Below are 22,872 nucleotides of genomic sequence, written 5' to 3'. Positions count from 1 at the left end.
TGCTGCCGTCTCCATTTCACACTTTATTAGGAAAAGAAACACACACACTTCCCACTAGAGGGCCCTCTGTGAGGATTGGGGGCAGCATACATTCTGAAAGGTGGCCTTGGCCCCAGCATCTGTCTGCCCTGCCGTGGTGGGGGGGGGGGGGGGCGTCACAAAGCTTGCACCCGGCACGGTGGGAGAGGGCAGCTCCCGTGGGGTGGCAGGAGTCGTCCCGCTTTCCCTGAAGGCACTGGGAGCCAAGGGGCTTGGAGGGGCAGCCAGGCCTGCCCCAAGCTGCCCCAGGTGCCAGCGCGGCCTAGGGGTTGAGCCAAGGGTGCTGGAGGCAGTCGGCTGCGCTGGCCCGCTTTTCCGGGATGTACTCCATCATGGGTAGCAGGAAGGCGCTGAACTGCGTGGCCTGCTCCAGGGGCCACTCGTACTTCTCCATGAGTACCTCGTACAGGCCCCAGTGCTTGAGGTTGTGGATGTGCCGCAGCTCTCCTGGGGGCCAGCCAGTGGGCCTTAGCTTAGGCCCTGCCACGAAGACCCAGGGCTCCCCCTGTTTCAGCACCCAAGGGCCCTGCCCCATCCCTACATCCACGTGGCCTGAGCCCAATCAGCCCTACCTCGCCGGTTGAAGAACTCCCGAGAGTAGCGGCCTGATAGGGCGAAGGCCGGGGGGATGTCTCCCAGAAGCTCCACAATGTGGGCGATGTGGTCTGTGGACAGAGAGGAGGCTGGGATGCAGCCTGGAGGCCAAGAAGCCCTGAGGCTGAGCCAGGCCCTGCCTGCCCTACCCTCATCACGACTGTAGTCTTCTCCAGAGTGAGGCTCAAACAGGTAGTCGCCGGTGGCCAACTCGAAGGCCTGAAAGGGGGAGAAGGTGAGGCTGCCGGCCTGTGGGCTGGCCCTGTGCGGGGGCACCCTGGGCATACCATGCATGCTGTGCTCCAGATGTCAGCCGGGGGCCCGTACTCGGCGCCGATCAGCACCTCCACGGCCCGGTACTGCCGCGTCTGGATGTCCTCGGTGAAGTGCTTGTGCTGGAGGCAAGGGGAGCCCTGGGGAGGAGCTGGGGCCCCAGCTGGCCTGCCCCCACTGGCCCCCTACTCATCTCCCTCCTCCTCTGGGCTGTGCACCCAAGGAGCTTCGTGAGACTCACATGGGCCCCGGGGTCCCCAGATGTCCCGAGAGGGAGTGGCCAGGTGATTTGAGGTGAGGCTGGCCCCTTCCCAGTGGTCCCCACCCCTTGCTATGGGCCCAGTTCTGCTGACTGGGATCAGTGCTGGGGTTTGGTCATGTGGATTGTGGGGTGACCCGCTGAACAAAGCAGCGTGTGCACCGCAGGCCCAGGTCAGGGCCCCCTCATGGCAGGGTGCCCAGCTCTGCTCTCTAAGGCCCCTCATACCACCCAGCAGGCATTGCCCAGGTCTGCAATCTTGATCTTGATCTTGTCTGCGTTTTGGGGCTCTAGGGGGTTCACCAGGAGGTTTGAGGCACCAAACGGTGCTGGAGAAGGAAGAGAGGGGAGAGAGACTGAGCTGGCTGGGCCCCTCCTGGCCCTGCCTGCCCACCACCCGCTGGCCCGGCCCAACTTACTGCTGGGTGACAGGAGGCCCCCGGTCTCTCGCTGGTTGGAGGAGCCTGAGAGGATGGAGCACGAGGCAGCGGAGAAAAGCGAGCCCGAGAAGCCTGAGGTCTGGGAGCCAGGGCTGAGGCTGCGGTCGCCCCCGGGGGCTGGGGAGGAGGAGGCTGGGGAGGGGCCGGCCCTGGCCCCCCCGGGGTGGCAGCCAGAAGAAGACGTGGAGCCGCTGCCCCCCTCAAGTCTTGAGCCAGAGTCTGGGGAGCCGGGCAGAGGTGGTGCATGAGCAGATGCCCCTGTGGGCCGTGCTCTGTGCTCGGCAGCCCAGCACCCCTTCTGGTTCCTCACCCTCTGCCTGGGCCGCCGCCTCCATGGCCTCCAGCCTCTGCAGGTCCCGCAGCCGCTCTTCCAGCAGCCGCTTCTGCTGTTTCCGTTTGCGCCTCATTTTCTTCCTCTTGTTTTTCGACAGCTTACCAGTCTGCCATTCGAGTCAGGGTCACTCCTAGGGTTTCCGTTGCCCATCCCCTGACCAGCCCGAGCCTCTGCCCATGGCCTGCAGGCGCCATGGCACCACCCCCCTCTAGCCCCACCCCTTGGCAGCAGCCCCTCATCTACCTCCTGTCTCCCCTCCTGCCCTCCACTCCCCAAAGCTCGAGGTTGGGAAGGAGCTGCTGGGCCTGCATCCCACTGGGCGCCCACCTCCCCTAGGGGCAGCCCTGGCCCCTCCCAGGCCTAGAGGCAGTGTCCATCCACTAAGGCAGTGGTAAGCCCTGTGGCCGCCAAGGGCAGCTTGGGGCATGTGACCCACCCTGTGTATCACCCTCTTTCGGGCCACCCAGCCTTTCGTAAGTGCCACTGCAGGAATGCTGGGAAGGGAGTGGAACCAGAGAGGCTGAGGAGGTGAGCTCTGAGGAGATGGGGAGATGAGGTGCAGGAAAAGAGGGGCATCCCAACTTACCAAGACCTCCTGGGGGGCAGTGCTGACTGAGGGAACAGGCGAGGCGCAGGGGGAGAGACGAACAGAGACTCAGGCAGGAGCTGAGGCCCGCAGGCCCCACCCTGGCCCCACGCAAGCTCCTGGTACCTGTGGAGCGGGACGGGGGCGGTGCCCCTGACTGCTGCCACTCTGTGGCCTCGGCAGCCAGGCGCCTGATGTAGGCGTCCCCCACACACAGCAGGATGTTCTCAGGTTTGATGTCCGTGTGGATGATCTTGCATTTGGTGTGGAGGTAGTCCAGGCCGTGCAGCACCTGGGGAGAGCCACTCCTGAGCTCCACCAGTCTTGGCCAGGCTGCCTCACAGTGCTCTTCGCACAGGGCCTGGAATGCTCACCTGCCTCACAATGCTCTTCACGCAGGGCACGGGCAGGCCCTGGTAGTTAGACTTGATGATCCACTTGAGGAGCTGGTGGCCCAGGACCTCCAGCACCATGCATACATCTGGGGCCGGGAGTGAAGGGCAGCCAGCGGAAACAGCTGGGGCGCAGGCCCCACCCACCCTAAGCTGTGGTGGGGGAGCAGTGAGGCTTGGGCAGTGCAGAGCTGGGCCTGGGTGGTCCTGGTGGTCACCACTGTCCTGGTGTCGTTATAGTGGCCCTATCACTCTCAGGTATGCCAGTTGGGATGGTACATTCTGTGCTCATCCTAGGGAGAGGGCACTGGCGGAGCATACCCGGAGGCCTCTCAGGTCAGCCCCACTCCTGTGCCCAGCTATGCCAGAGAGCCTCTGGGCAGCCCCATCGAGGGAAGGCACTGCCACAGAGGCGGCACCTGCGGTTTGAGGGTAACTCAGCAACGCCACAGATAGCCAGTGCCAACATGATTATCCACTCCCCCCGCCACATAAACACGCCCCCAAAGTGGTGGGGGTGTTTCGTAGACTAGTGTCACTGGAAAGGATAAACCCCATTGTGCAGATAAGCAAACTGAGGTCCTAGTAGCTGGGAAGGCACGAGGGGAGGGCCCCCTACGCTGCCACATGGCTTTGCCCAGGCTACAAAGGATACGGACTCCATTAACTCCTGAGATCCTGAAGTCATCGATAAGCTGGACAATGGTCTCTCTTTTGGGGTCGCTGGGGTCGCTGTCTCGGACCTGGAGCAAAAGCCAAGGGGCCACAGATGGCTTCAACCTGCTCCTCACAAATTGCGCCCCTCAGCGGTCCCTCTGGCCCCTCTGGCCCCTCTCTCCCTGTCCAGCTGGGGCCCCCTGGAAGAAAGACCGCCAGCCCCACCCTTGCCTGCTCCTCCTCCCACTGGGGCAGAGCCAGTTGGAGCTGGCCCCTCTGGGAGCCCCGCCCCAGGAGCCCCGGCAGGCAGGCCTTGCACCCACATGGCCAGGCCCTGGGCAGCTACCGGGGAGCTGGGAGCGGGTAGGGGAGGCGCCTCACACATTTCAGGAGCTTGATCTCATCCACAGCTGTCTCTGTGTAATGCCCTGCGCTCTTCACCACTTTCAGGGCCACGAAGCGCTTGCGCCTGCAACACCGAGACCAGCGTCGGCTGCTGGTCCCAGCTAGACCAATGGGGGCATGGTGGTGGCCCCAGCCAAGTCCAGGGGCAGGATCCTAGCTGGCACTGGGACCCCGGGGGTGGAGAGGGCACTCACTGGATGTCCCAGCAGAGCCAGACGGTGGAGAAGTGGCCCCAGCCCAGCTTGCGCACCACGTGGTACCGCCCATTGAACAGGTCGCCAATCTTCACGGGGTAGTAGCCGCCTGGGGAAGGAAGCCAATAGAGCATGATGGGGGGCGTTACCTTCCCCTATGCCCCCTGGACAGCCCGCCCCTGCTGGCTCCCTGGCCTGCGTGGGCTGGCTCCGGCACCCTCCTCCGCCCTGGCTGTCCCGTGCCCCTGTGGTGGCTGCCTGGCCGCCTGCGCCTGAGGCCAGGCCTCACCCTTGCAGTAGTCCTTGGGGTCCTCCTGCTCCTCGTCATCGGAGCCCAGCAGCCCCTGCAGCATCCGTGGTGCTGGTGTGGCGGGGGCTAGTTCGGAGCCCGAGGACTCGGGCCCGCAGGAGGCCTGCGAGCTGCGGGTGGGGTGGGCGGGCAATGAGCTCGCGAGGCGCCAGGGGCCCCTGGCGCCCAGGCCGAGCCCTACCTGCTGCTGCTGCCGCTGTCCCCGCCGCCGCCCGCGCTGGCGCTCATCCCGGCTGCGCGGCCCGCAGCTCTGGCGCCCCGGGCGGCTGCTCCTGTGGGGCCTGGCCGCGGCCCGCGCATTTATAGTCTCGGCCGCTGATCTCACCCGCCTTTATAAATAGCCTCCCAGCTGCTCAGCTGTGGGCAAGGTATGCAGCGGGGAGGGGGCGGTGTGGCAATGGCGGCCCTGGAGAGCCCGGCCCCCAGGATGAGCCCCCCGCCCTCCCCCCAAGGCTGGCAGAGGGGGCTACCGCTGGGACACGACACGACCCAGCCACCATGCTGAGCTCCGCCCCCTCACCCCCTAGGACCAAGGAGGACACTCACGTGGGGACGTGGCGACCCGATCCCCAGGCTGCACTCCTGTGCCCCAGGACTGGCAGAGGGGGCCACTGAGTGCAGATGTGGCAGTGACCTGGTCCCCAGGCTGAGTCCCCAAACCCCAGAGCTTGCCAAGGGGGACAGCCACGCAAGGATGTGGTGGACATGACAACCCAGTACTCAGGCTGAGCAGCACCCCACCCCCCCATGTGCCGTGGAGCACCAAGTGACACTTTTGGAACATTGGCTTCCCACTTGGCCCTTGTGGGAGCCTTCCCAGAGGCGACTCCTCTCATTCTCATGGGTACCCCATTCCCTGCCCACTCTCGGGTTCCCACTTTTCCTGAGTCTCATTGACCCCTAAGATGGGCGGGATCCTGGTGCCCTCTTCTCCCTGAATGTGGTGTCACTGGGGGCTCTGACCAGGCAAGGGTCAGGGGCATGAGCTCCAGGCAACTTGTTCCTCCTATCAGAGGTGCCAGGCCCAAGTGGAAGCCTGGGAACCTGCCCGCCCGGGGCTCCCACGGTGAGTCTGTGAGCTCTCCCTCACCACTCCCTCTCTGCCCCGGGCCTGCCTTGCTCGCTGTCTCCACCAACATGTGCCCTCAGTAGTCCTCTTTTAGTGGGGAGCAAACAAGCCCACAGCTCGAGTGAGCTGTGACAGAGGGACGTCCAGGTCAGGGAGAGCCCTCCAGAGCCTGTGACCTTGGGGCTGCACCCAAAAGACCGGGAAGAATTGGGTCCCCAGAAAGGGAGTGGGTGGGTAAGCGGCAGCAGGGTGGGCTGGAGACTTTGTGGGAGACGGAGGGGAGGCCTCGGGCAGCCAAGGGGCCCACCCGGAGCCTGTGGGCTCTGGTGTGGGGTTCTAGCAGAAGCTGCCGGGGGCTTTTGCTCTTTAGAAGGATCACTTCGACTGCTCCCAGGAGGGAATAGAGGGGCCACGAGTGGAGCCAGGAGGCCAGCTGGGGGCTGCTGGGCAGTGACTTTGGTTAGTCCAAGATAGGAGACACTTGGGCCCTGTGTCCTGTGCCAGGACAGAACTGGTAAGGTGTGGTGGGCATAGATGGGCGTGGGAGGGCTGGGGCCAGGGGAGGCGAGGGGAGGGAGGAGAGCAAGGCGGCCTAGGGGTGCCTGCTGACCCCTCTTTTCCTCAGGCAACAGAAGCCACAGCCATGGGGCCGAGGGGAAGGTCGTGCAAGGGAGCACCAAGTAGACTCGCAGGGGAAGGTGGGGGCTTTTTCTGAAAAGGCGGATTTCTATTTTATTTCCAGATGTGATTCTCCAGCAAGCAAATAAATACAGTGGGGGAGGGGGAAGAGGTCAGGATGGCTATAAATTAGAAAGAAGCCCAGGTGGGGGAAGGAAGGGCGGGGGGGCGGGGGTAGAGGCAGCAGGGAGCCCCCTGGCGGGCACAGCACCTGGCTGTGCCCCTTGGCCCCCCTCCCCCGCCCCCGCTGGCCCCTCCTCAGCGCTGGCGCGATCCAGGGATCATAAGGCACTGCGGTGGTGGGTCCTGCTTGCTGCTCTCCCAGCTGGCCCTCAGGCACCTGTTGTGGCCTGAGCTCACAGGTCGGTCACCTTGTTCTCCACCAGGGCGGCGATCTGCTGCAGGCGGCAGGCCAGCTGCGTCTTCTGGCCTACAGGGTCTCCCTCCAGGGCGCTGATGATCTGCCAGGGTGGAGGAAGGCACCCTGCCTGAGGCCCTAGCCCTGTGCTCACTGGCCCAGGGTCGCCCAGCTCTTCCTCCATCTCAGCATTGGCCTGGGGATCCAGGGGGGGCTGCCCCGGGCCTCCGTGAGGACTGTGCAAAGAAGCCAAGCCCCTTCCCTCCTGCCCCCAGGGAGCTTCCTGGGGCCTCCCTCTGGGCTCTCGGGGTCTGCCCCTCCCCCCTGTAGTGCCCTGGGCCTCACCTGGTCGTAATACCTGTGGATGTGTTTGTAGAGCTCTCTCAGAGCTTCCAGGCAGTGCGGAGCAGAGGCGTAGTTCTGGGGGCAGCACACGGGGAGGTGGGGCCCCAGCCTGGGCCTCAAGCCCCAGGCCTCCCTCCCCCACTCTGCCCCCCTAGCTGTGGAGGGGTGTGTCCCCTGGGCTGTGCCTTACCCCAGAGAGCTCAGCCAGAGCTGAGTTCATCTCCTGGTAGCTTGCCGGAGAGCTCTGGCGAATGTCGGAGTAGTATCTGGAGAGGGAGACAGAGTTAGGGCGGGCAGCTGCCACCCCCGGCCATGACGCCCCGATACCTACCTCTCCACCATCTGCTTGTAGCGGGGGATCTCCCGGGCGTAGAGCAGTTTGTTCACCGGGGAATCCTGCTCCGGGGGTGGTGGGTGTCAGCGAGGAGGCAGTGGAGCTCCAGCCCTGTCACCCTGACTGTGCCACCAGGGCCCCCTCCCCCTGGCCTCCTGAACCTCGTTATATGCCATCCCTCAGCCCCACCCAGGACCCTGCACCGAGCCCCCATGGCTTCCTCCCAGCAGCCTTTCCTCCTCAATCCCCTGGCTGCTGCTGGCCGGCTGGCCGGCTCTGCCCTCACCCGGCCCACTTTATGCTCTGAGACAGTGCAAGAGTCAATGAAGGTCTGGGCGATGACGGCGAGGATGGCATCCACGTTGTCCGACACCCGCACGTCAAATATGAGCTGTGGGTTCTTCAGGGTATTCACCCAGAACCGCAACAGCAGGCTGAGGACACAGGCCGACCATGGGCGTAAGGCATCACGGCATCAGCCTGGGCCCCAGCCCTGAGTTCCACGGGGAGCTGTCCTGTGAGTCCATGCTGGGGGCGGCCAGAAATCCAGGGTGGATGCCGCGAAGCCTGGGATCTTGTCCTGGTCCTGCCACCCCCACCCTGGCAATGTCCTTGTCCCTCTGCGACTCTATGTCCCATCTGCCCGGGGGCAAGGGCAGCAAGCAAGGCACCTGTTAGTCTTCCAGATGTGCAAGGTCTCCGGGTCCTCGATGCCGTGCTTCTCTGCCAGCTCATCCAGGAAGTCAAACAGGTACTTGACAGCGATGGGCACGGGCCGGTTCACGCTGAGGATGGCCTGGAAGGTGTCATCCACAAACTTCTGTAGTGTGCCCTGGAAGGTAGGGGAGGGGGGCTGTGTGGGGGGCAGGGTGTGGGGCCCTCGAGGCCATGGCCAACCCCACACTCTGTCGGCAGATGGGGCTGCCTCGCTGCGTCTTAGGGCCATGCCCTCTCCCCAGCTCAGTCGGGGCCCCCTTGATAAGCCTTCCCCGCCACCTGGCTCCCCTAGGGCCCAGCTCCCCGGCCACACTGACCTTCATGGAGAGCAGGCGGGTGAGGTAGATTTCTGGAATGGCCTTGGCCCGCGCCCGCTCCCGTTCCCGCTCCCGCAGGCTGCCGCGCCGCACCTTGGCCCCTTCTGGCTCCTCGGTGGCTTTCACCAGGTGCCAGAGGCGGACCCCACCCTCCTCACCGTCCTCTGCCATTGGGATGTCTGAAGGCACAGAAGCTCACCTCAGTCCTATGCCTCTGTCCCCCACCCCACGCCACTGGCCTGGGATGCCCAGCCCACTCATCTGGTGGGGTGGACCAGGGTGGGGGGAGCCAAGGAAAGTAGGGGAGGAGAGATGCAGAGAGGAGGATGGCAGCCCAGGGACTTGCTCAGCCCAACACCCCATTGCCCCGGAGCTCCCTGACCAGGACATGCTGCTGCCCTCATCCACCCCAGGCCTTTGGCTCAGCCTGGAGCTTTGGCTTGCCCGCTGGCGAGGTGTGGGGGAGAACCAGGCAAGGCAGATGGCATGCCCAGCACTCCTGCCTGCTCGCCTCAAGCTCCCAGGGACAGATGAGTGCGTCTGGGCTGCGGGACTCACTCTCCCGCGAGGGGCAGCTCTGGGCCAAGCTCTGGGAGACGGCGCCTCCATTGTGCAACTGGGGGATGAGCCCCACTGTGGCTCCGTCTGGGACCTAGCGGGGAGGGGAAGAGAGGCTGGGGTCCTTGCCTGACTGATCAGAGGTGGGGCCTGCCCCCAGCCCCTGCCCGCCCGGCACCTTGTAGTGCTGCAAGGTGTTGAGTCTCTTCCAGTGGTTCTGGGTCACCGAGGTCAGGTCCTCGTCTGACAGGGTTAGGTGACCAGCCAGGCCTGACCGCCACTCTGGGGGGACCCAGGGAAACCAGTCAGCCCAGAGTCTGTTCCCCAGGTCCGCCATTTGGAGCAAGGCAGAGCTGAGCCTAGATAGGTGGGAACAGGCCCGGGCGGGGAGGGTGGGTGGGCTCTCTCACCAAGATCTAGGGCATGCACTGAGGGCCTCTGGGAGAACGGGGTGCCTTTGTAGACTTGGTCCAACACCTTCTCCTTGACCTGGGTGATGGTGTCTGTGTCGAGGACTCGGGCTGGCACGCGCTGTGCCGTGCTGCCCCCTGGGGCCCCACTGGCCCCGGGGCCCACCAGCACCATCAGCGTCAGGGGCCGGAACTCCACGTCCTCCCGCAGCAGGCGGCTGTTGTTCAGGGTCCGTTTCGCTTTGCCTGTCACGGCATCCACAGGCCCCTTGTCCACCTGGTACTGAATAGCCCGGAGGAGCATGTACAGCGGCTCACCAGCCACCTCCTGCAACCATCAGGATGGGCCAGCGTCAACCAGGAGATCGGCAGGCTGTGCAAGACTCAGAGGGTGCCATGGGGGCAGGGAGGGGTGGCCGGCTGCACAGAGTGATGGCGGACAATGGCAGTAGCCTCTGCCTCACATCCAGCCCCTGCACCATGCCCTCATGCCCCAAGGCCCCTGGGGGAATTTGGGCACAGGTTTGCGAGGCCACAGGCAGCAGCCCCCAAAAGGAGCGAGGGGAGCAGGTGCCACAGAGGGCGCCCCTCACCCTCAGGAAGGCGTAGAGACAGATGGACAGCCAGTTGGTGAGCAGCTTCTCCACCATGGTCTCCGTCCTGTAGGGAGCAGGCCTAGGTCAGAACCTGGGTGCTGCAGGGCCACGCTGTCCCTGGGCTGAGTGGGCAGCGGAGGGAAGGCAGAGCTCTTCTGCCTGTGAGCCCTCTGTGCCCGGGTCCCCGGTGAGGATGCCTGTCTACTTCCCAACTGTGGCTTCTGTCCTAGCCCACCTCCTGGGGGTTCCTGGCCTGCCCACCCTGGGACAGGGTTGGGGGGTCAGCTCAGCGGAGAGCCACCACCCCTGCTGCCAGGACCGCAGTCAGGCCAAGGCCAACCTGCGCAGCATGAGCTTTGGGTTCTTGTGCACGTAATGGGTGGCCAGGTCGCCGAGCAGCGTCCTCATGATGTCGGTCAGGTACTCAAGCTTACTGTGCAGCGCCAGGGACAGCAGTGAAGCCACGTGGCAGCGGTCCCGCTGAGAGAAGCTGGGCTGCTCCTCCAGGGTGTGGATGAGCTAGGCGGGGGGGCTGGCACTTACTCCAGGAAGCCCCACTCCCCACGTGTCCTCCCCCCTTTGGCCCAGCCGGTGTCCAGCCCCACCTCCTTGCCCTCTAGGGCACCCTGACCACCCGTGTGGCCCTCACTGTGAGGAGGAAGAGCTTGCTGTTGAGCAGGTTGGAGAGCTGTGTGAGGCCCTGGCGCATGGGGGCACGGTGGCTCTCTTCCCCGGGCCCCTCAAGCATGGGCTGCAGTGGGCAGCCGCCATGCCCAGGAAAGAAGACACGCTCGGCATATGTGCGGTAGTCCAGGAAGGGGATCCCGCTGGCCTCCAGGTCGCTGCTGAGGTCGGTCATCTCGGTCATCAGGTCTGCAGGCCGGGAACCACTGAAGCGTGGGCTCAGGCCCGGGTGGGCCCTCTGCCCCCCTCCCTATCACCCTCTCCCCACCTGTGAACTCCTTGCGGCACTGGTCACCCACGCCAATCTCCAGGTTCTCCAGCTGCACCAGAACCTTCTGGTAGTCCCGCAGAGCCTGCTTGCTCTTGTGCCTGCAGCCCGGGGACCAGGTGTTAGCAACAGGCCCAGGCCTGCCTGGGCTGAGGCCATCAAGCCAGGATGGCTCCCTGGTCCGAGGCCTGCCATGGGGCGCCCTTTCCAAAAGCGGAGAGGGAACTTTGCGCAGGTAGGTGTCGGGGGAGGGCCCCTCACCTGTACATGAGGGTGAGGAGGAGCACAGCGGCGGTCAGCACGGCAGCGCCCACGCCAAGGCCCACCTGAGCCTCCACGGGGAAGGCAGACAGTGCAGGCTCGGCCTCGTACCGGACAGGGCCCAGGGCCAGCCGCACGTTGCCCATCTGCACCTGAGAGGGCAGGGCTCCTGAGCGTGGCCCTCAGTGCTCGGCCTGTCAGCCCACACACCCACCCAGGGCACAGCCTTACCACGAACTGTGGCAGGGTGCTGGAGCTGTTGGCAGGCTGTGGGGCCCGCGGTGGTGGCTCGCAGTACAGGTGGGTGAGTGTGAGCGTCTTCACCAGGCACTCGCTGTCGCCGATGTACACGCGCACCTCTTCCTTGCTGATCCCCAGGTTGAGGCCCTCACCCTGGGAGATAGACCAGGGCCTTAGCCAAGTCCCAGCCCGTGCCTGCAGCCCCTGCACAGAGCCGGCCGGCTAAAGCCCTCACCTCCACGTCCAGGACATTGCCCGGCTTGAGGCGGTAGGGGCGGGTGGGCCCCTCGCGACTGAGGGGGGCCAGGCGGGGGTTGGGCTGGTACACAAAGTCCTGGCCCCCGTTGGCGCTGGCGAAGTCCACATGCACATTGTCTAGGGTGAAGAAGACCCGCCGGGGGTGTGCCCCATCCGGCACGGCGGGGCTCCAGCACAGAAGGAGACTGGACGAGTTGGCGGAGCAGACGGTGGAGCACTGCAAGGCAGCCAAGGCCGGGGCGAGCTGGGTGAGCTGGGGCTCCCCTCCGTGATCCCAGGGACACAGCAGTCCGCCCCGTCCCCCTCACTGGGCATGTCTCAGGGGCAGCCCTGCCGCCTGCTGGTGGGGGGCTCACCTGCAGCAAGCCCCCCTCGAGCTGGATACAAGCCTGGGGGGCTGCAGCAGAGGCCCCGCAGCTCCTCCTTGGTGTCAGGTCCCAGGGCTGGGCCCCTGCAGCCTGCACCTCCGCCACGGTCTCCAGCCACACGGACAGCAGGGGCTGCTGCACCACGTTCAGGCCTGTGCCCCTTACTCGGATGAGCCGCCCGCCCCTGGGCCAGGAGAGTAGTCAGCAGGGTTGGGGGCGGCAGGCGGCCCAGTCCAGCCCCACCTCCCCAGCAGAGTGCACAGGCTGCCCTGGGGGGACTGGCTCCTCACCCCCGGAAGCTGACGCTGGGCTCTGCCCCCAAGAGCTGGGGGTTGGCAGTGTAGCGGAAGGGGCTGGTGAGCAGCGTGCGCTGGGCATGGCCGAAGACCACGCGTACCACAGCTTCTCCTGGGCTGGCCTGGGGCGCAGTGTGGCACACAATGGCCTCAGGACAAACTGGCTCCTGGCTGCAGAGGGGGGAGAGTTCTGGCATCTTGGGCTCTAGCCCGGGTCCAGCCACCCCACAAGAGGCCCATTTTGCCTCCCTCAACAAGGGCAGAGACTACCAGGGGTGGGTGCGGTGGCCATTTCTCTTGGCCTTTGATGGGGGCCTTAGATAGCCCTGAGTCCACCGCTCCTGCTGTACACAAGGGGACACTGAGGCCTGTAGGGAGGGACCAGGAGGAGAGAGATACTCACATAGGACAGGGCTGGCCTCCCACAAAGGCGCTGACATTGCCTCCTGTCTGGAGGTGCTGTCCGTGGATGGTGAGCTGGGTGCCCCCAGCCTGGGGGCCCCACTGGGGATTCAGGCTCAGCAGGACAGGGTCCTGGAAGACAGGGCAGACTGGGGCAGGCATGACAGCCTGGCCTGGCGTTTCCTCACCTCGGCTCCAGTCCCCAAGGCCCTTGGGCTGCAAGATGCAGGCCCACTTCTCGGCTTTGTCTCCTGGGCCACAGCTGACTACACCCTCCTTCCGGAAGCCCTGTGCCTGGATTCTGCAGCCCCTCAGCTCTCCTTCCAGCTGCCCTGCCCCACTAGGGACGGGGTCTTCTCTCCTCACCGTGTCTCTGCCCCTCAGGATGGCTTCCTCCCCTGCCATGGTTTGCACCTCCCAGGCCCAGCAAGCTCCAAACCTCGAGATCCAATTACCTCCTTGGGGTGCTGCATGTGCCAAGCAGAACTCCTGATGCTAACCTGCCCCTGCCCCTCACTGCTCCGGCCCTCAGCCTCCTGGCCCCAAAAATGACCCTGGCAGGGACCGAGGGCTCAGGCTGGTGCCTCTGCCACATCCCGGTGCCTGCTAAGCGTGGCCTGCAGCAAGCCCCAACAGCTCCACATCCCAGACTGGCCCGCCCACCACACCTGCTGCTTCCACTGCCCGCCACCCTCCTGGACAGCTGCCAGCAACAGTGTCCTCCCTGTCCTGCTGCCGCCCCAGCCTGCCCTCCCCTTGGGGCATGAGGGATGGCTCGGATCTTGTGGCTTTCCTCCTGGACATGCGGACTTCCTGCTACCCTTAGGTCAAGTTCGAAATCATCTAGGTGTTCCTGCCCTCCCGTCCCTCCCTCATACTAACCACTTCCTGGGGACCACCACAGGGTGGGCACTGACCTGGTAGGTGAAGTGCTGGGTTGAGATGCCTGGTGGCCGACTCTTAATGGCCACTTGGATTGGCCCCACAGTGCCGTCGGGGGCGGGAGATGTCACACACACAATCCTGGGGAGTGAAGGCTCAGTAGCTGCTTAGGGCTCCTGTGGGCTGGGCCCTTCCCTGATGTCCAGCTATGGGTCCCCTGCAAGTCACTGCCCAGAGCCCACCCCCTCTACCCCCGTCCCTGCCAGCTCCCCTCCTCTCCCCTCCCCTGGCTCATCTTCCTTTGGCACATCTGACCCGGACCTACATTTTTTTTTTTTTGAGGAAGATTAGCCCTGAGCTGACATCTGCTGCCAATCCTCCTCTTTTTGCTGAGGAAGACTGGCCCTGAGCTAACATCCGTGCCCATCTCCTCTACTTTATATGTGGGACGCCTACCACAGCATGGCGTGCCAAGCGGTGCCATGTCCACACCCGGGATCCAAACTGACGAACCCCGGGCCGTTGAAGCGGAACGTGTGCACTTAACCGCTGTGCCACCGGGCTGGCCCCAAGAGCCCACATTTCTTGGCTGCAAGCCTCCCTTCTCTCTGGGTGGCCAGTCTCTAAGGGCCTCCCTAGGAGGTGGGCCCTCCACCCCAGCCTCCAGGATGCCTCACCGGGCAGAGGTGCGGTAGAGAGAGGGGTTGGGGCTGCAGGGCCGGCCAGCCACGCTCACGGCATCCCGTACATCGGCAAAGTCCCGGCCCAGGTTGGAGCCCAGGATGGTGAGGGCCAAGCCACCCTCAGGGGGGCCAGTCAGGGGCTCAATCTGTGGCAGGGAAGGATGGCGATGAGATTCCCCCAAACCCACACCCACTCTGCAGCAGGGGTATCCAGCCAGCCAACCAGCCTGAGGTGGGACAGAGCTGCTAGGGTGAGGCTGGTACATGGGGGAGGGGGAGGGGGCAGAGACTGGCATGGGTGCTGGGGGCTCACCATGTCAATGCTGGGCGTGGGACACAGCAGCTCCACAGCCTCAGGTGGGCACAGTGGCCCGTAGCGACAGGTGGGCTGGCCATGGCTGCACCATAAGCAGCCCAGGCTTCCGTTGGCTGCCTGGCAGTGGCTACAGTCGGGGTGGCCCACAGCGCAGTCATACAGGGTCACTAGAGAAGGTCAGGCAGCACACTGAGGCCCCTCCCCTCTGCCGTGCACCCTGCCCCGCCTGCCCTCCGGCCCCCCGCCTCACCATGAAGAGTGCGGGCATTGTCCAGCCGCTGGCCTTCACCCCGGGTGACATAGATGGGCACCGGGAGCTCCCGCTGGGCCATGGAGGGGTGAAACTGTGGGTGGGGGGGGCGGGGGGTCAGGCCACTCCTCCCAGAATGGGCGTCCTTGTTCGTTGCCCACATCTCCCACCAGACTGCAAGCTCAGGGCCTGCACAGAGGCCTCGTGGGTGACAACAGGATGAGGAGGGTGAGCCCCTGAGTGCCTGGGACAAGCTGGGAGGCAAGGGGCATGTGGGGGGCATCTGAGGGCTGCAGAAGGCATCCAGTGGCAGGTGAGGCCGTGGAGCGGTGGCCCACCTGCTGGGCCTGGCAGTAGATGAGGCCCGCATCTCCAGGCATCTCTTCCAGGGAGGCTGGCAGCCTCTGCAGTTCTCCTGGTAGTTCCAGCCAGCAGTGGTAGGAGGCAGGCAGGCCCTGGGGGTGGACACTGTCAGGATCCTGGACACTGTCAGCCACCCTTCTGCTAACCCCGTCCTCTGCCCACCGGACTGCTCACTCGGAAGTGTTGAAGGTTCCACACACGCAGGGCCAAACGGCTCTCCCAACCCACAGGCACCAGGAGGGGACCTGCTAGGCCTTCGACCCAGGGACAAGCCCCTGGGCCACGCACCTGGACGTCCACCTGGGGAAAGGAGACCCCTTAGCCCTTCAGAAGTTGAGGGGCCTGGGCAGGACATACGGGGGGCCAGGTCTGCAGTGGCAGTGAAGGTGCTGGACTGGCTGCTGGGCGAGCAGTGGGGGGCCCAGCAGTGGAGGGAGCCCACCCACCTCCTGGGCACTGTAGATGGTCCTCTCACCCTCCGGGCAGTGCTCCCCGTGCACACAGCGGCTGCTCTGGGGGCACCAGTGGCACCGCCAGAGGCTGCTCACACAAGCACGACACCTAGAGGGGCAGGGGGCTGCTCAGGCTGGGCACCATCTGGTGTCACCACCCCTACCCAGCAGCCAGGCCTGGCACTCACGGGGCAGCCACCTCCAAGGCCTGCACGGCACTGCAGTCGTAGAAGGAGAAGTTGGTGACAGCTACGGCCACATCCTCAAACATCAGGGCCAGGGGCAAGGTGACATGGTCTGGGAGGGGATGGTGGTGGCAAGGAAGGTCATGTAGCTCCTGCTTCTCCAGTTCCTGCCCCAGCCCCCGACCTCAGGGGTCCCTTACCTGTGCCTGGAGGGTTAAGCGGCAGCTGGTCTTGGGGAGGGGTGACACAGGCCACGTGGGGCCCTTCCACATGAGCCAAGCTATCATAGTCCCCAAAGGCACAATGGAAGTATTCATCCATGGTCAGGGTGGGCAGCCGGGGGACAGACAAGGTGACCTGGGAGATGGGCGAGGAAAACGGAGTAGGCAGGGGCTTCTCAGGGGGCCCACCTCTCCAAGGGAGGTGGAGCCAGGGCAGATGGGGTGGGAGCAGAGGCATTGCGAGAGGAGGATGGGGGCAGCCCCACAGCCAGGCCGTGGCAGGCACCTCACCTGGCCCTGCTCTTGGCGGGGGTGGTGGGCCGGCAGCAGGCTCTGGACGTGCAGGCAGTGGCTGTCCTCCTCATAGCTCCACAGCCACTGGTTTGGCTGGGATGCCCGCCCGCATTGGCCCTTGCGGGTACACCTGCGGGGCAGGGGCCCATCAGGTCAGCACATGGGTCTCAGGCTCCCCAGGGTGACTGGCAGCAAGGGGGTTGATTGGGAGGATGACCCAGCTGGAGTGCAATCAGCAGGAAGGGGCCAAGCACACAGGGCTTCGCCGCAAATGCACGGGCTTTGGTCTTGACTGTGACCGAGTGTGGCGCTGCTGCTGCGGATCTGACTTAGGGTTGCCATAAGGGATTCCTGGGGCTGCCATGTGGAGCCTTGCCTGGAGGGGAGCTGGAGCAGGCCAGGGGACAGCTGGGAGAAGTGACAGAGGCCTGGCCCAGGGTAGGGTTGGGGGAATGAGAAGTATTGGGAAAGGGGTGCCGACCAGATTCCTGGTTTGGCAGGCTGGGGCAGGATGGGGGCACTCAGCAATGGCCCACGTCTCCACCTCAGGGAGCCAAGCTGGCCTCCTGGCATGCCTGGAGCTGCTTTGGGGTCCTGCGCTCACCTGCCCTGGAGGGTGCACCAGCCGCACAGCGGGTCCCGGGCTTGGAGGCAGCTGGTGCAGTCAGGGAACTGGGGGCAGGCTGCCACTGATACCCGGTCCACCTGGACAGGGAGCACAGGAGAGAGGTGGTAGAGGCCAGGACTCGGGCTTTGTGGGCCTGGCCTCCCTGGGACAGTCCTCACCTGCTGGGCGGTGAGGACATAGAGGTGGCTGCCGCTGCTGTCCACCAGCAGGTCCGGGCTGATGGCTGAGCCTGGAGGCCCCACTTGCTGGGAGTGGTACACCTGGCCTTGAGAGCCATTGAGAAAGACCTGGGGGGATGACAAGGACAGAGCTGGGCTCTCAAGACAGCCACAGGCTGACAGTGCAGGCACATGCTCTCTTCTTGGCTGGGGCTTCCAGGGAACACCCTATCTCCCAGAGCCAGCTCCCCTGCCTTCCAGACCAGGGAGGCAGGAAGTGTGGAGGAAGGAGTTTGCCCCGGAGAGACTTCTGGGGCCAGGCTGGCTCTGAGGACCAGGTACTGCCCGCGCCACCCCCACCTTGACTGTCGGGCTCTATCGGCTGGAGAAGTTGGGGCTGCTCAGGAGGCTCTTGGGCAGTCATCCTAAGCCATGCATCTGGGAGTCAGACCAGGAAGGGGCACCCAGCCAGCTATCAGTGTGTGGCATGGCCTTCTGACCTGCCAGCAGGACACAGGCCGAGAGGCAGAAGGCACCTGGGGCTTCCCTGAGCAGGGCTGGGGCACACCCAATCAGGCCTCGCAGTGTAGTGGCTGTGGGGCCAGGGGGCCGGTGGTAGGGTAGCCCCTTCTTTGTCAGGCCCTCACCTTATGCAGCTGGCCTTGGGTGTCCCCCAGGAAGGCTATCGTATGCCCATCCGCCTGGAGGGCTGTGACGGCGCTGACGGGCTGCCCGAGCTGCAGCAGAGGCTCAGCCTCCAGGGGCTGGCGGCCAGCGATGGGGCTGGGGGTGTGCTCATCGCCACAGGGGTACGACTCGGGGGAGTCCTGGGCGGGCAGGGAAGGGAGATCAGTTCCCAGAAGAGGCAGGAGGTACTTTCCTGGGGCCCAGAGCGACAGTCGGAGGAGGAAGGCCGGGGAGCCAGTAAGAAGAGAGCAAGGCAGGCTGAAGGGCAGGGCCAGGGAGCTCTGGGGACCTGGGGCAGAGTGATCAGGCCCTGATCCCCGTGACAGGGCAAGCCCACAGCGCGGAGAGGGAGAAAGATTAAAAGAAACAGGCCAAGAGCGGCTAGGAGGCTTGAAGACTGTGCTGGCCCCTCCTTGACCTCCTCTAACCAAGAGGTGGCGGGCAACTGTTATGGGAGAGCGTCCAGCCACCTACACCCCAGGACCACATGTGGCAGCCCCCGTCCTGGGCTGAGAGATGTCACAGGTCCCCGGAGGGACAGGGATGGAGAAGCAGGCCAGGCAAGACGAGGCAGCGAGAGAAGGCCAGAGCCGCCGCCAGGAAGTGGTGCACAAGGGCCGAGAGGGCAGGTATGCAGCCTGGGGCCCAGCCACTCACAGGGGGCAGGGTGACGCAGCGCGATGTGACTCCGTACTCCACGGTGGCTTCCTCCGTGCCGCTGGGGCCCCGGCCACCGGCTGTGTAGCAGAGGCGCCGGGCCTGCTCCATGCTCCCGTCCAGCTCTGCCAGGGGAAAGGCGCACAGGGCCGCCTGGGCCCCCCTCGGGCCCGCGGCAAAGGCCCCTAGCAAGGTGCCCGGGGCAAGGAAGGCAGCCTGGACGAGGCCCTGGCCCCGGCAGGCGAGGGGTACCTCCACATAGGAGTAAAGGTTGACATCCCCAAGACAGACTCGGGCCACGTAGGAGCGGTACTCGGCCTGCGCCCGGGCCCCGCGGCGGCGGAAGACGAAGTAGGCGGAGTGGCCATCGGCGAAGGCGCCCACGTAGCTGTTGTTGTAGTCAGAGAAGTCGCCCACCACGAGGCGGCCCAGGCCCTCGCTGGAGAAGGGCTGCGGCCCGGCCAGCTGGCGCACGGTCAGGGGCGGCACCCCTCCCGACAGCTTTCCTGCCAGGCCTCTGGCCACCAGCAGGAGGTCCCGGCCTGGTGTGGGCACCACCAGGCCCACCGTGGCCACCCCCAGGGCATTGGCGGCCACGAACTGCCCGTCGCCGGGGTCCTCGGCCTGGTACAGCACCTCGGCCACGTCCCCGAGGCGCCGCTTCTCGCACACGCCCTGCCGCACCTGCCCGCAGGCCACCAGTTCCTGCGCCCTGCTGCTCACCAGCAGCAGCTGGTTGGCGTTGTCCGTGAGCCGGGCCTGCGGGCATTCGGCCGGGTCACGGAAAGGCACGCAGTCGGGACTGTCGAAGACAGGGCCGGTGACAGCCACTGCCTCGAGCTGCAGCACGGGGCTGAGCTGGAAGAGGCGGTTCACGGCACCCACGTAGAGCGTGCCGCGGCCCGGTGCCAGCGCCAGGCGGTTGAAGGTGGTGTTGGGCGCAGAGAAGCGATGGGCCTGAGTGGGGTGCGGTGGGCACAGCAGCAGCAGCAGCAGCAGCACGAGCAGGCGGGCGCCGGAAGGAGGCCCAGGAGCCATGGCGGGGGCCTGGGGGAAAGCCAAGCTGCCGGAGGCCTGGCGGGCAGGAGCACGGCCACCCCACCGCGCCGGGCAGAACAAGAACAGAGAGGGTGGAGAGAGAGCGCCAGAGGGAGAGAAGAATCGAGAAGACAGACATAGAAAGGGAAGGTCCCTAGAGAAGCACAGAAAGGCAGAAAGCAAGGACACAGAAAGACAGAGGCTGGAGAGAAGCAAAGACAGAGAGGGACTGAGAGGAGGGCAGGATAGGGGCGGGCCGAGGCCACAAAGGCAGGCAGGTGATGGGGAGAGGAGAGGGGTGGGGAGCCCACAGACGAAGGGGAAGGTGCAGGAGCCCAGGGACATGGGTAAGTACACGGACATGGACCAGGATGTGAGAGAAGGAAGGTCGGTGGGAGCCACGTCTGAGGAGGGCCCTGTGCCCACTACCTAGACAAGAGAAATGACATGGAAGCAAGAGAGGGAGGCCACCGTGCACCCAAGGGGGACCCCCGCAGCACAAGGAGCAGCAAGGGCAAGGAGACCCCATCAGGGAAAGAAAACTTGCCCTGGGCAGCCAGGGCCACCAGCAAAGAGCGACCCTCGCCAGCAGGGAGAGGGAGTGGTGGAGAGAAGAGAGAGAGCCAAGGAGGAACTGAGGCAGCCAGAGAACTGTAGGCCGAGACATAGCTGGCCACTGCCACGGCCTGCCTCAAAGATGGCAAGGAGCGGGTGGCCAGAACCAGGGCAGAGCAGAAGAGGGTCAGATCGCAGAGGGCTGGGAGGGCCCCAGACTAAGTTGGGGCCAGGGGGTACTCCGGCCAGAGCAGGGGTTGGGGGAGAGCTGGGAGCCAGCCAGAGTGGGGACTGGGGGAGGCTGGGGCGGGGCACCAAGAGACAACACAGGGTGCAGGGCTGGGGGGAGGCCTGCCCCCTGCCCCATGGGGAGTGTTGATGTGGAGGGGGGTGAGAGAGAAAAGAGGCGGGAGTAAGAAGAAGACAGCCAGAAAGAGAGCTTGACTGGCAGGGGGGTGGGGGACCTTGAAAGAAAATCCTAGTGGGGAGCGGGGCATGGGCGCCCCTCTGCACCCATTTGGAGCCCTTTGGAGCCCAGACTGGAGGAAGCTCTCATGGGCCTGATGGGGGCCCGGGGCTGCATCTCCCCACCCCACCTCCCAGCCAGGAGCAGTTAGCAGCAGCCCCCACCCAACAGCCTCGGGCCCCAGCTGGCTGCCTAGGTGACCAGGCAAGAGAGCCACACAAAGAGAGACACCACACCAGGCAGAGCCCCGGGGCCTTGGCAGTCCCTCACCCCTCCCTCCTCCTGACCCTGGGCACAGAGCCACATCGAAGGGGACAGAAGCCAGGTCCTAAGTTGAGCTAGGGTCCCGCATAGCTGGGCAGGTGGGCACATGTCCCCCAGAAGCAGGTCCACTGTCACTCAGCGCCCTGCAGCCTGCCAGCAGCCTGCCAGCAGAGACGTATGCCTGGGCCCCAGCGGGCGGGGGCAGAGCTCCGAGGAAGGCCCCAAGCGAGCCCCTTATCGCAGGAACACAGACAGGAAGGTTGGGCCTAGCTCTGGGACGGGGCATTTCCTCTAGACTGGGATATCGGCAGCAGCGTCTGGGGAGTGGGGGTGAGGAGTAGAGGGACCGCAGCCGGGAGCTGCAGCACCTTGGAGCCCCATGCCCAGGCTCCCATGTGCTGTTTTACCTTCCCTGTCCCTCCAGGGACGTCTCTGGGGACAAGGAACCCAGGCACTTACCACCACGAAGGGGAGCAGCAGAGGGGTCTCCTGGGCGGCGTGGCACGGAGGGAGGCACATCTCCTCAGTTCAGCTGCCCCAGGGCAGTGGTGACGGGCACAAGGCGGCTGTGGAGGGCATTGTCCTGAGTGGGAGGGAGACAGTCAAGGCTCAGCCCCATTCATGCTGGCCCCGGGCTCCACCACAGCTGGCAGCTTTGTCAATAGTGGCTGGGCCAAGGCAGCCCTGCCTCCACCCCAACAATGGCCCCTTTGTCCAAGGCCCAGGCCAGGGACCCACTATCTGGTGCTCTCACCCCAACCCGGGCTGTTCTGGACAGGGGTCTCCCTGCCACTCCCCAGCCCCAGAAAGACATCCCCTGGGATCTGGGGACAAAGGGACAGAGTTTCATCCAGCCAGAAAAATGAGACCCACACAGTCAGCACTCCCCCCTCCCTGCCCCCGTGCCAGGCAGGCTGCTCCTCCCTGTGTCCCCCCGCCCCCGTCCCTGTGAAGGGCACAGGGTAGGCCCCGGAGCCCCCATGGGAGGATCAGGATGCTGAGCCCCTGCAATGCCAGCCTTATCCTTGGTAGCCCTGGTGCCTTGGCTGAAGTGCCAGTCCTGGCCCTCAATGCCTGCCTTTGTCCAGGCTGGGGGCAGGGGAGATGCTGACAAAGGCAGCCCGTCCAGGAGACCTTCTCCCCCCCACATCCCTCACCCTCTTCGGCCTGGAATAAGACTGGCCAGAGAGCGAGCGATGGGACTGTCCCCATCTAGCCCCACCCTGGGGGACTGACAAACTCACGCCAGGTACAGCAGGGTGGTAGTGGGCAGTGCCAGCGGAGGATACTGCTGGAGGGGGCTGAGGCAAAGAGGATGCACCAGAGGAGGTGGGGGTCATGGTCCCCAGGAACCCAGCCCTTTCCCTTGGGCATGGCAACTGTTTGCCGGCTGTCCCCCTCCATCTCCCCGAGGGAAACATCATCCCAGGATGGACCTAGACTCCCTCCATGCATGGGGTGGGGTAGCGGGTGGGGAAGAGAGTGGAGGCTGGCAGCTGGCTCCCCTGTCACCTTCATAGGGCACCAGCTGCACACCTAGCTGGCAGAGCTAGAGCCCTGGCCTGTGGCAGAGTGGCAGGTACGCTCCGGTTGGGGTCCCCGCCTTCTCTACGGGGCATGGCAGAAGCAGGCTCCAGGGTGAGGTGGCAGCAGTGGGGCTTGCTGCCACCTGGCTGGGCTGGTTGGGTGGCTGTGGGGGCAGGGAGCCAGACGGGCCACCTCCCTACCTTGTGCCCTGCCTCTGGCTGGCACTAGCTCTTCCATTTTGGGGCAGAAGCCCAGGGCCCTAACGCCCAGCTCCAGGGCTACTCCATGGAGGGTCACCATGCCTCCAGGCATTAGGAGGTGTCATCTCATGGCTGGGACTGGCCCCTGAGGGACTTTGCTCCATCCAGGCTAGTCGGCCCTGAGGACCCCTGGGTTCTCCCGGGCCCCAGCACACCCTGAGGTGGCACCCCCCAACCCGGCGGCCCCCGTACCCCATGCCCTCACCAGCCTCAGCTCCTGCCTACCTGGGCAGACCGCGGCAGCAGCCAAGGAGCAGCTGGCGGTGCCAGGAGTGCGTCCCAGCAGAGTCCCGGCCTCCCTCCCCACAATGCAATCGCGCCCAGCCCGACTCATCCGGCCGGCC

At 65.2% G+C, this 22,872-nt stretch overlaps 2 protein-coding genes across 11 annotated transcripts; both read right to left on the bottom strand.

Moving 5' to 3' along the window:
- Positions 1-3: 3 nt before the first annotated feature.
- On the bottom strand, positions 4-4,820 carry SRPK3 (SRSF protein kinase 3). Its single transcript, XM_023634019.2, has 15 exons — positions 4,665-4,820; positions 4,463-4,593; positions 4,174-4,282; positions 3,956-4,043; positions 3,573-3,660; positions 2,900-3,006; positions 2,652-2,817; positions 2,526-2,551; positions 1,916-2,045; positions 1,585-1,824; positions 1,394-1,494; positions 921-1,028; positions 783-852; positions 612-704; positions 4-486 (listed from the first exon to the last, which is right to left on the bottom strand). Exons 1-15 carry the CDS (start codon positions 4,781-4,783, stop codon positions 302-304), a joined length of 1,761 nt encoding a protein of 586 aa, XP_023489787.2. The 5' UTR covers positions 4,784-4,820; the 3' UTR covers positions 4-301.
- A 1,438-nt stretch (positions 4,821-6,258) lies between these two features.
- Positions 6,259-22,872, bottom strand: PLXNB3 (plexin B3). 10 transcript variants are annotated; one of them, XR_011434828.1, is made up of 36 exons: positions 22,754-22,872; positions 21,201-21,324; positions 18,419-19,885; positions 17,722-17,901; positions 17,075-17,203; positions 16,893-16,993; positions 16,286-16,418; positions 15,974-16,130; positions 15,777-15,885; positions 15,583-15,697; positions 15,311-15,436; positions 15,112-15,228; positions 14,774-14,867; positions 14,521-14,690; positions 14,202-14,353; positions 13,560-13,665; positions 12,644-12,774; positions 12,235-12,411; positions 11,933-12,128; positions 11,554-11,793; positions 11,310-11,471; positions 11,079-11,230; positions 10,818-10,918; positions 10,515-10,738; positions 10,206-10,384; positions 9,863-9,929; positions 9,270-9,597; positions 9,038-9,141; positions 8,813-8,953; positions 8,302-8,480; positions 7,939-8,099; positions 7,554-7,701; positions 7,265-7,329; positions 7,124-7,199; positions 6,934-7,008; positions 6,259-6,691 (listed from the first exon to the last, which is right to left on the bottom strand). XR_011434828.1 is itself a non-coding variant. In XM_070257622.1 (36 exons), exons 2-36 carry the CDS (start codon positions 21,258-21,260, stop codon positions 6,587-6,589), a joined length of 6,180 nt encoding a protein of 2,059 aa, XP_070113723.1. In that variant the 5' UTR covers positions 21,261-21,324; positions 22,754-22,872; the 3' UTR covers positions 6,259-6,586. The 10 variants fall into 10 exon arrangements, 9 of the variants coding, with proteins under 9 accessions (XP_070113723.1, XP_070113724.1, XP_005614683.1 ...); XM_070257622.1 differs by having other exon boundaries at positions 8,860-8,953; XM_070257623.1 differs by having other exon boundaries at positions 7,939-8,063; positions 8,860-8,953.

Source organism: Equus caballus, chromosome X, assembly GCF_041296265.1.
Source record: "Equus caballus isolate H_3958 breed thoroughbred chromosome X, TB-T2T, whole genome shotgun sequence".
Lineage (NCBI taxonomy): Eukaryota > Metazoa > Chordata > Mammalia > Perissodactyla > Equidae > Equus > Equus caballus.
This window is presented reverse-complemented; position numbering and strand designations above follow the sequence as displayed.

What these genes read in the sequence shown, in the direction of transcription:
- SRPK3 (XM_023634019.2), bottom strand. Translation starts at nt 4,783, where the DNA reads ATGCGCGGGCCGCGGCCAGGCCCCACAGGAGCAGCCGCCCGGGGCGCC. An exon ending in CCCCAAGGACTACTGCAAGG is followed by an intron (nt 4,283 to 4,462) that starts GTGAGGCCTGGC and finishes TTCCTTCCCCAG; the next exon opens with GCGGCTACTACCCCGTGAAG. An exon ending in GGGCCTCCTGTCACCCAGCA is followed by an intron (nt 1,495 to 1,584) that starts GTAAGTTGGGCC and finishes TTCCTTCTCCAG; the next exon opens with CACCGTTTGGTGCCTCAAAC.
- PLXNB3 (XM_070257622.1), bottom strand. Translation starts at nt 21,260, where the DNA reads ATGTGCCTCCCTCCGTGCCACGCCGCCCAGGAGACCCCTCTGCTGCTC. An exon ending in CCACGCCCAGCATTGACATG is followed by an intron (nt 14,354 to 14,520) that starts GTGAGCCCCCAG and finishes TCCCTGCCACAG; the next exon opens with ATTGAGCCCCTGACTGGCCC. An exon ending in CCCGCCTGCTCTCCATGAAG is followed by an intron (nt 8,100 to 8,301) that starts GTCAGTGTGGCC and finishes CCTACCTTCCAG; the next exon opens with GGCACACTACAGAAGTTTGT.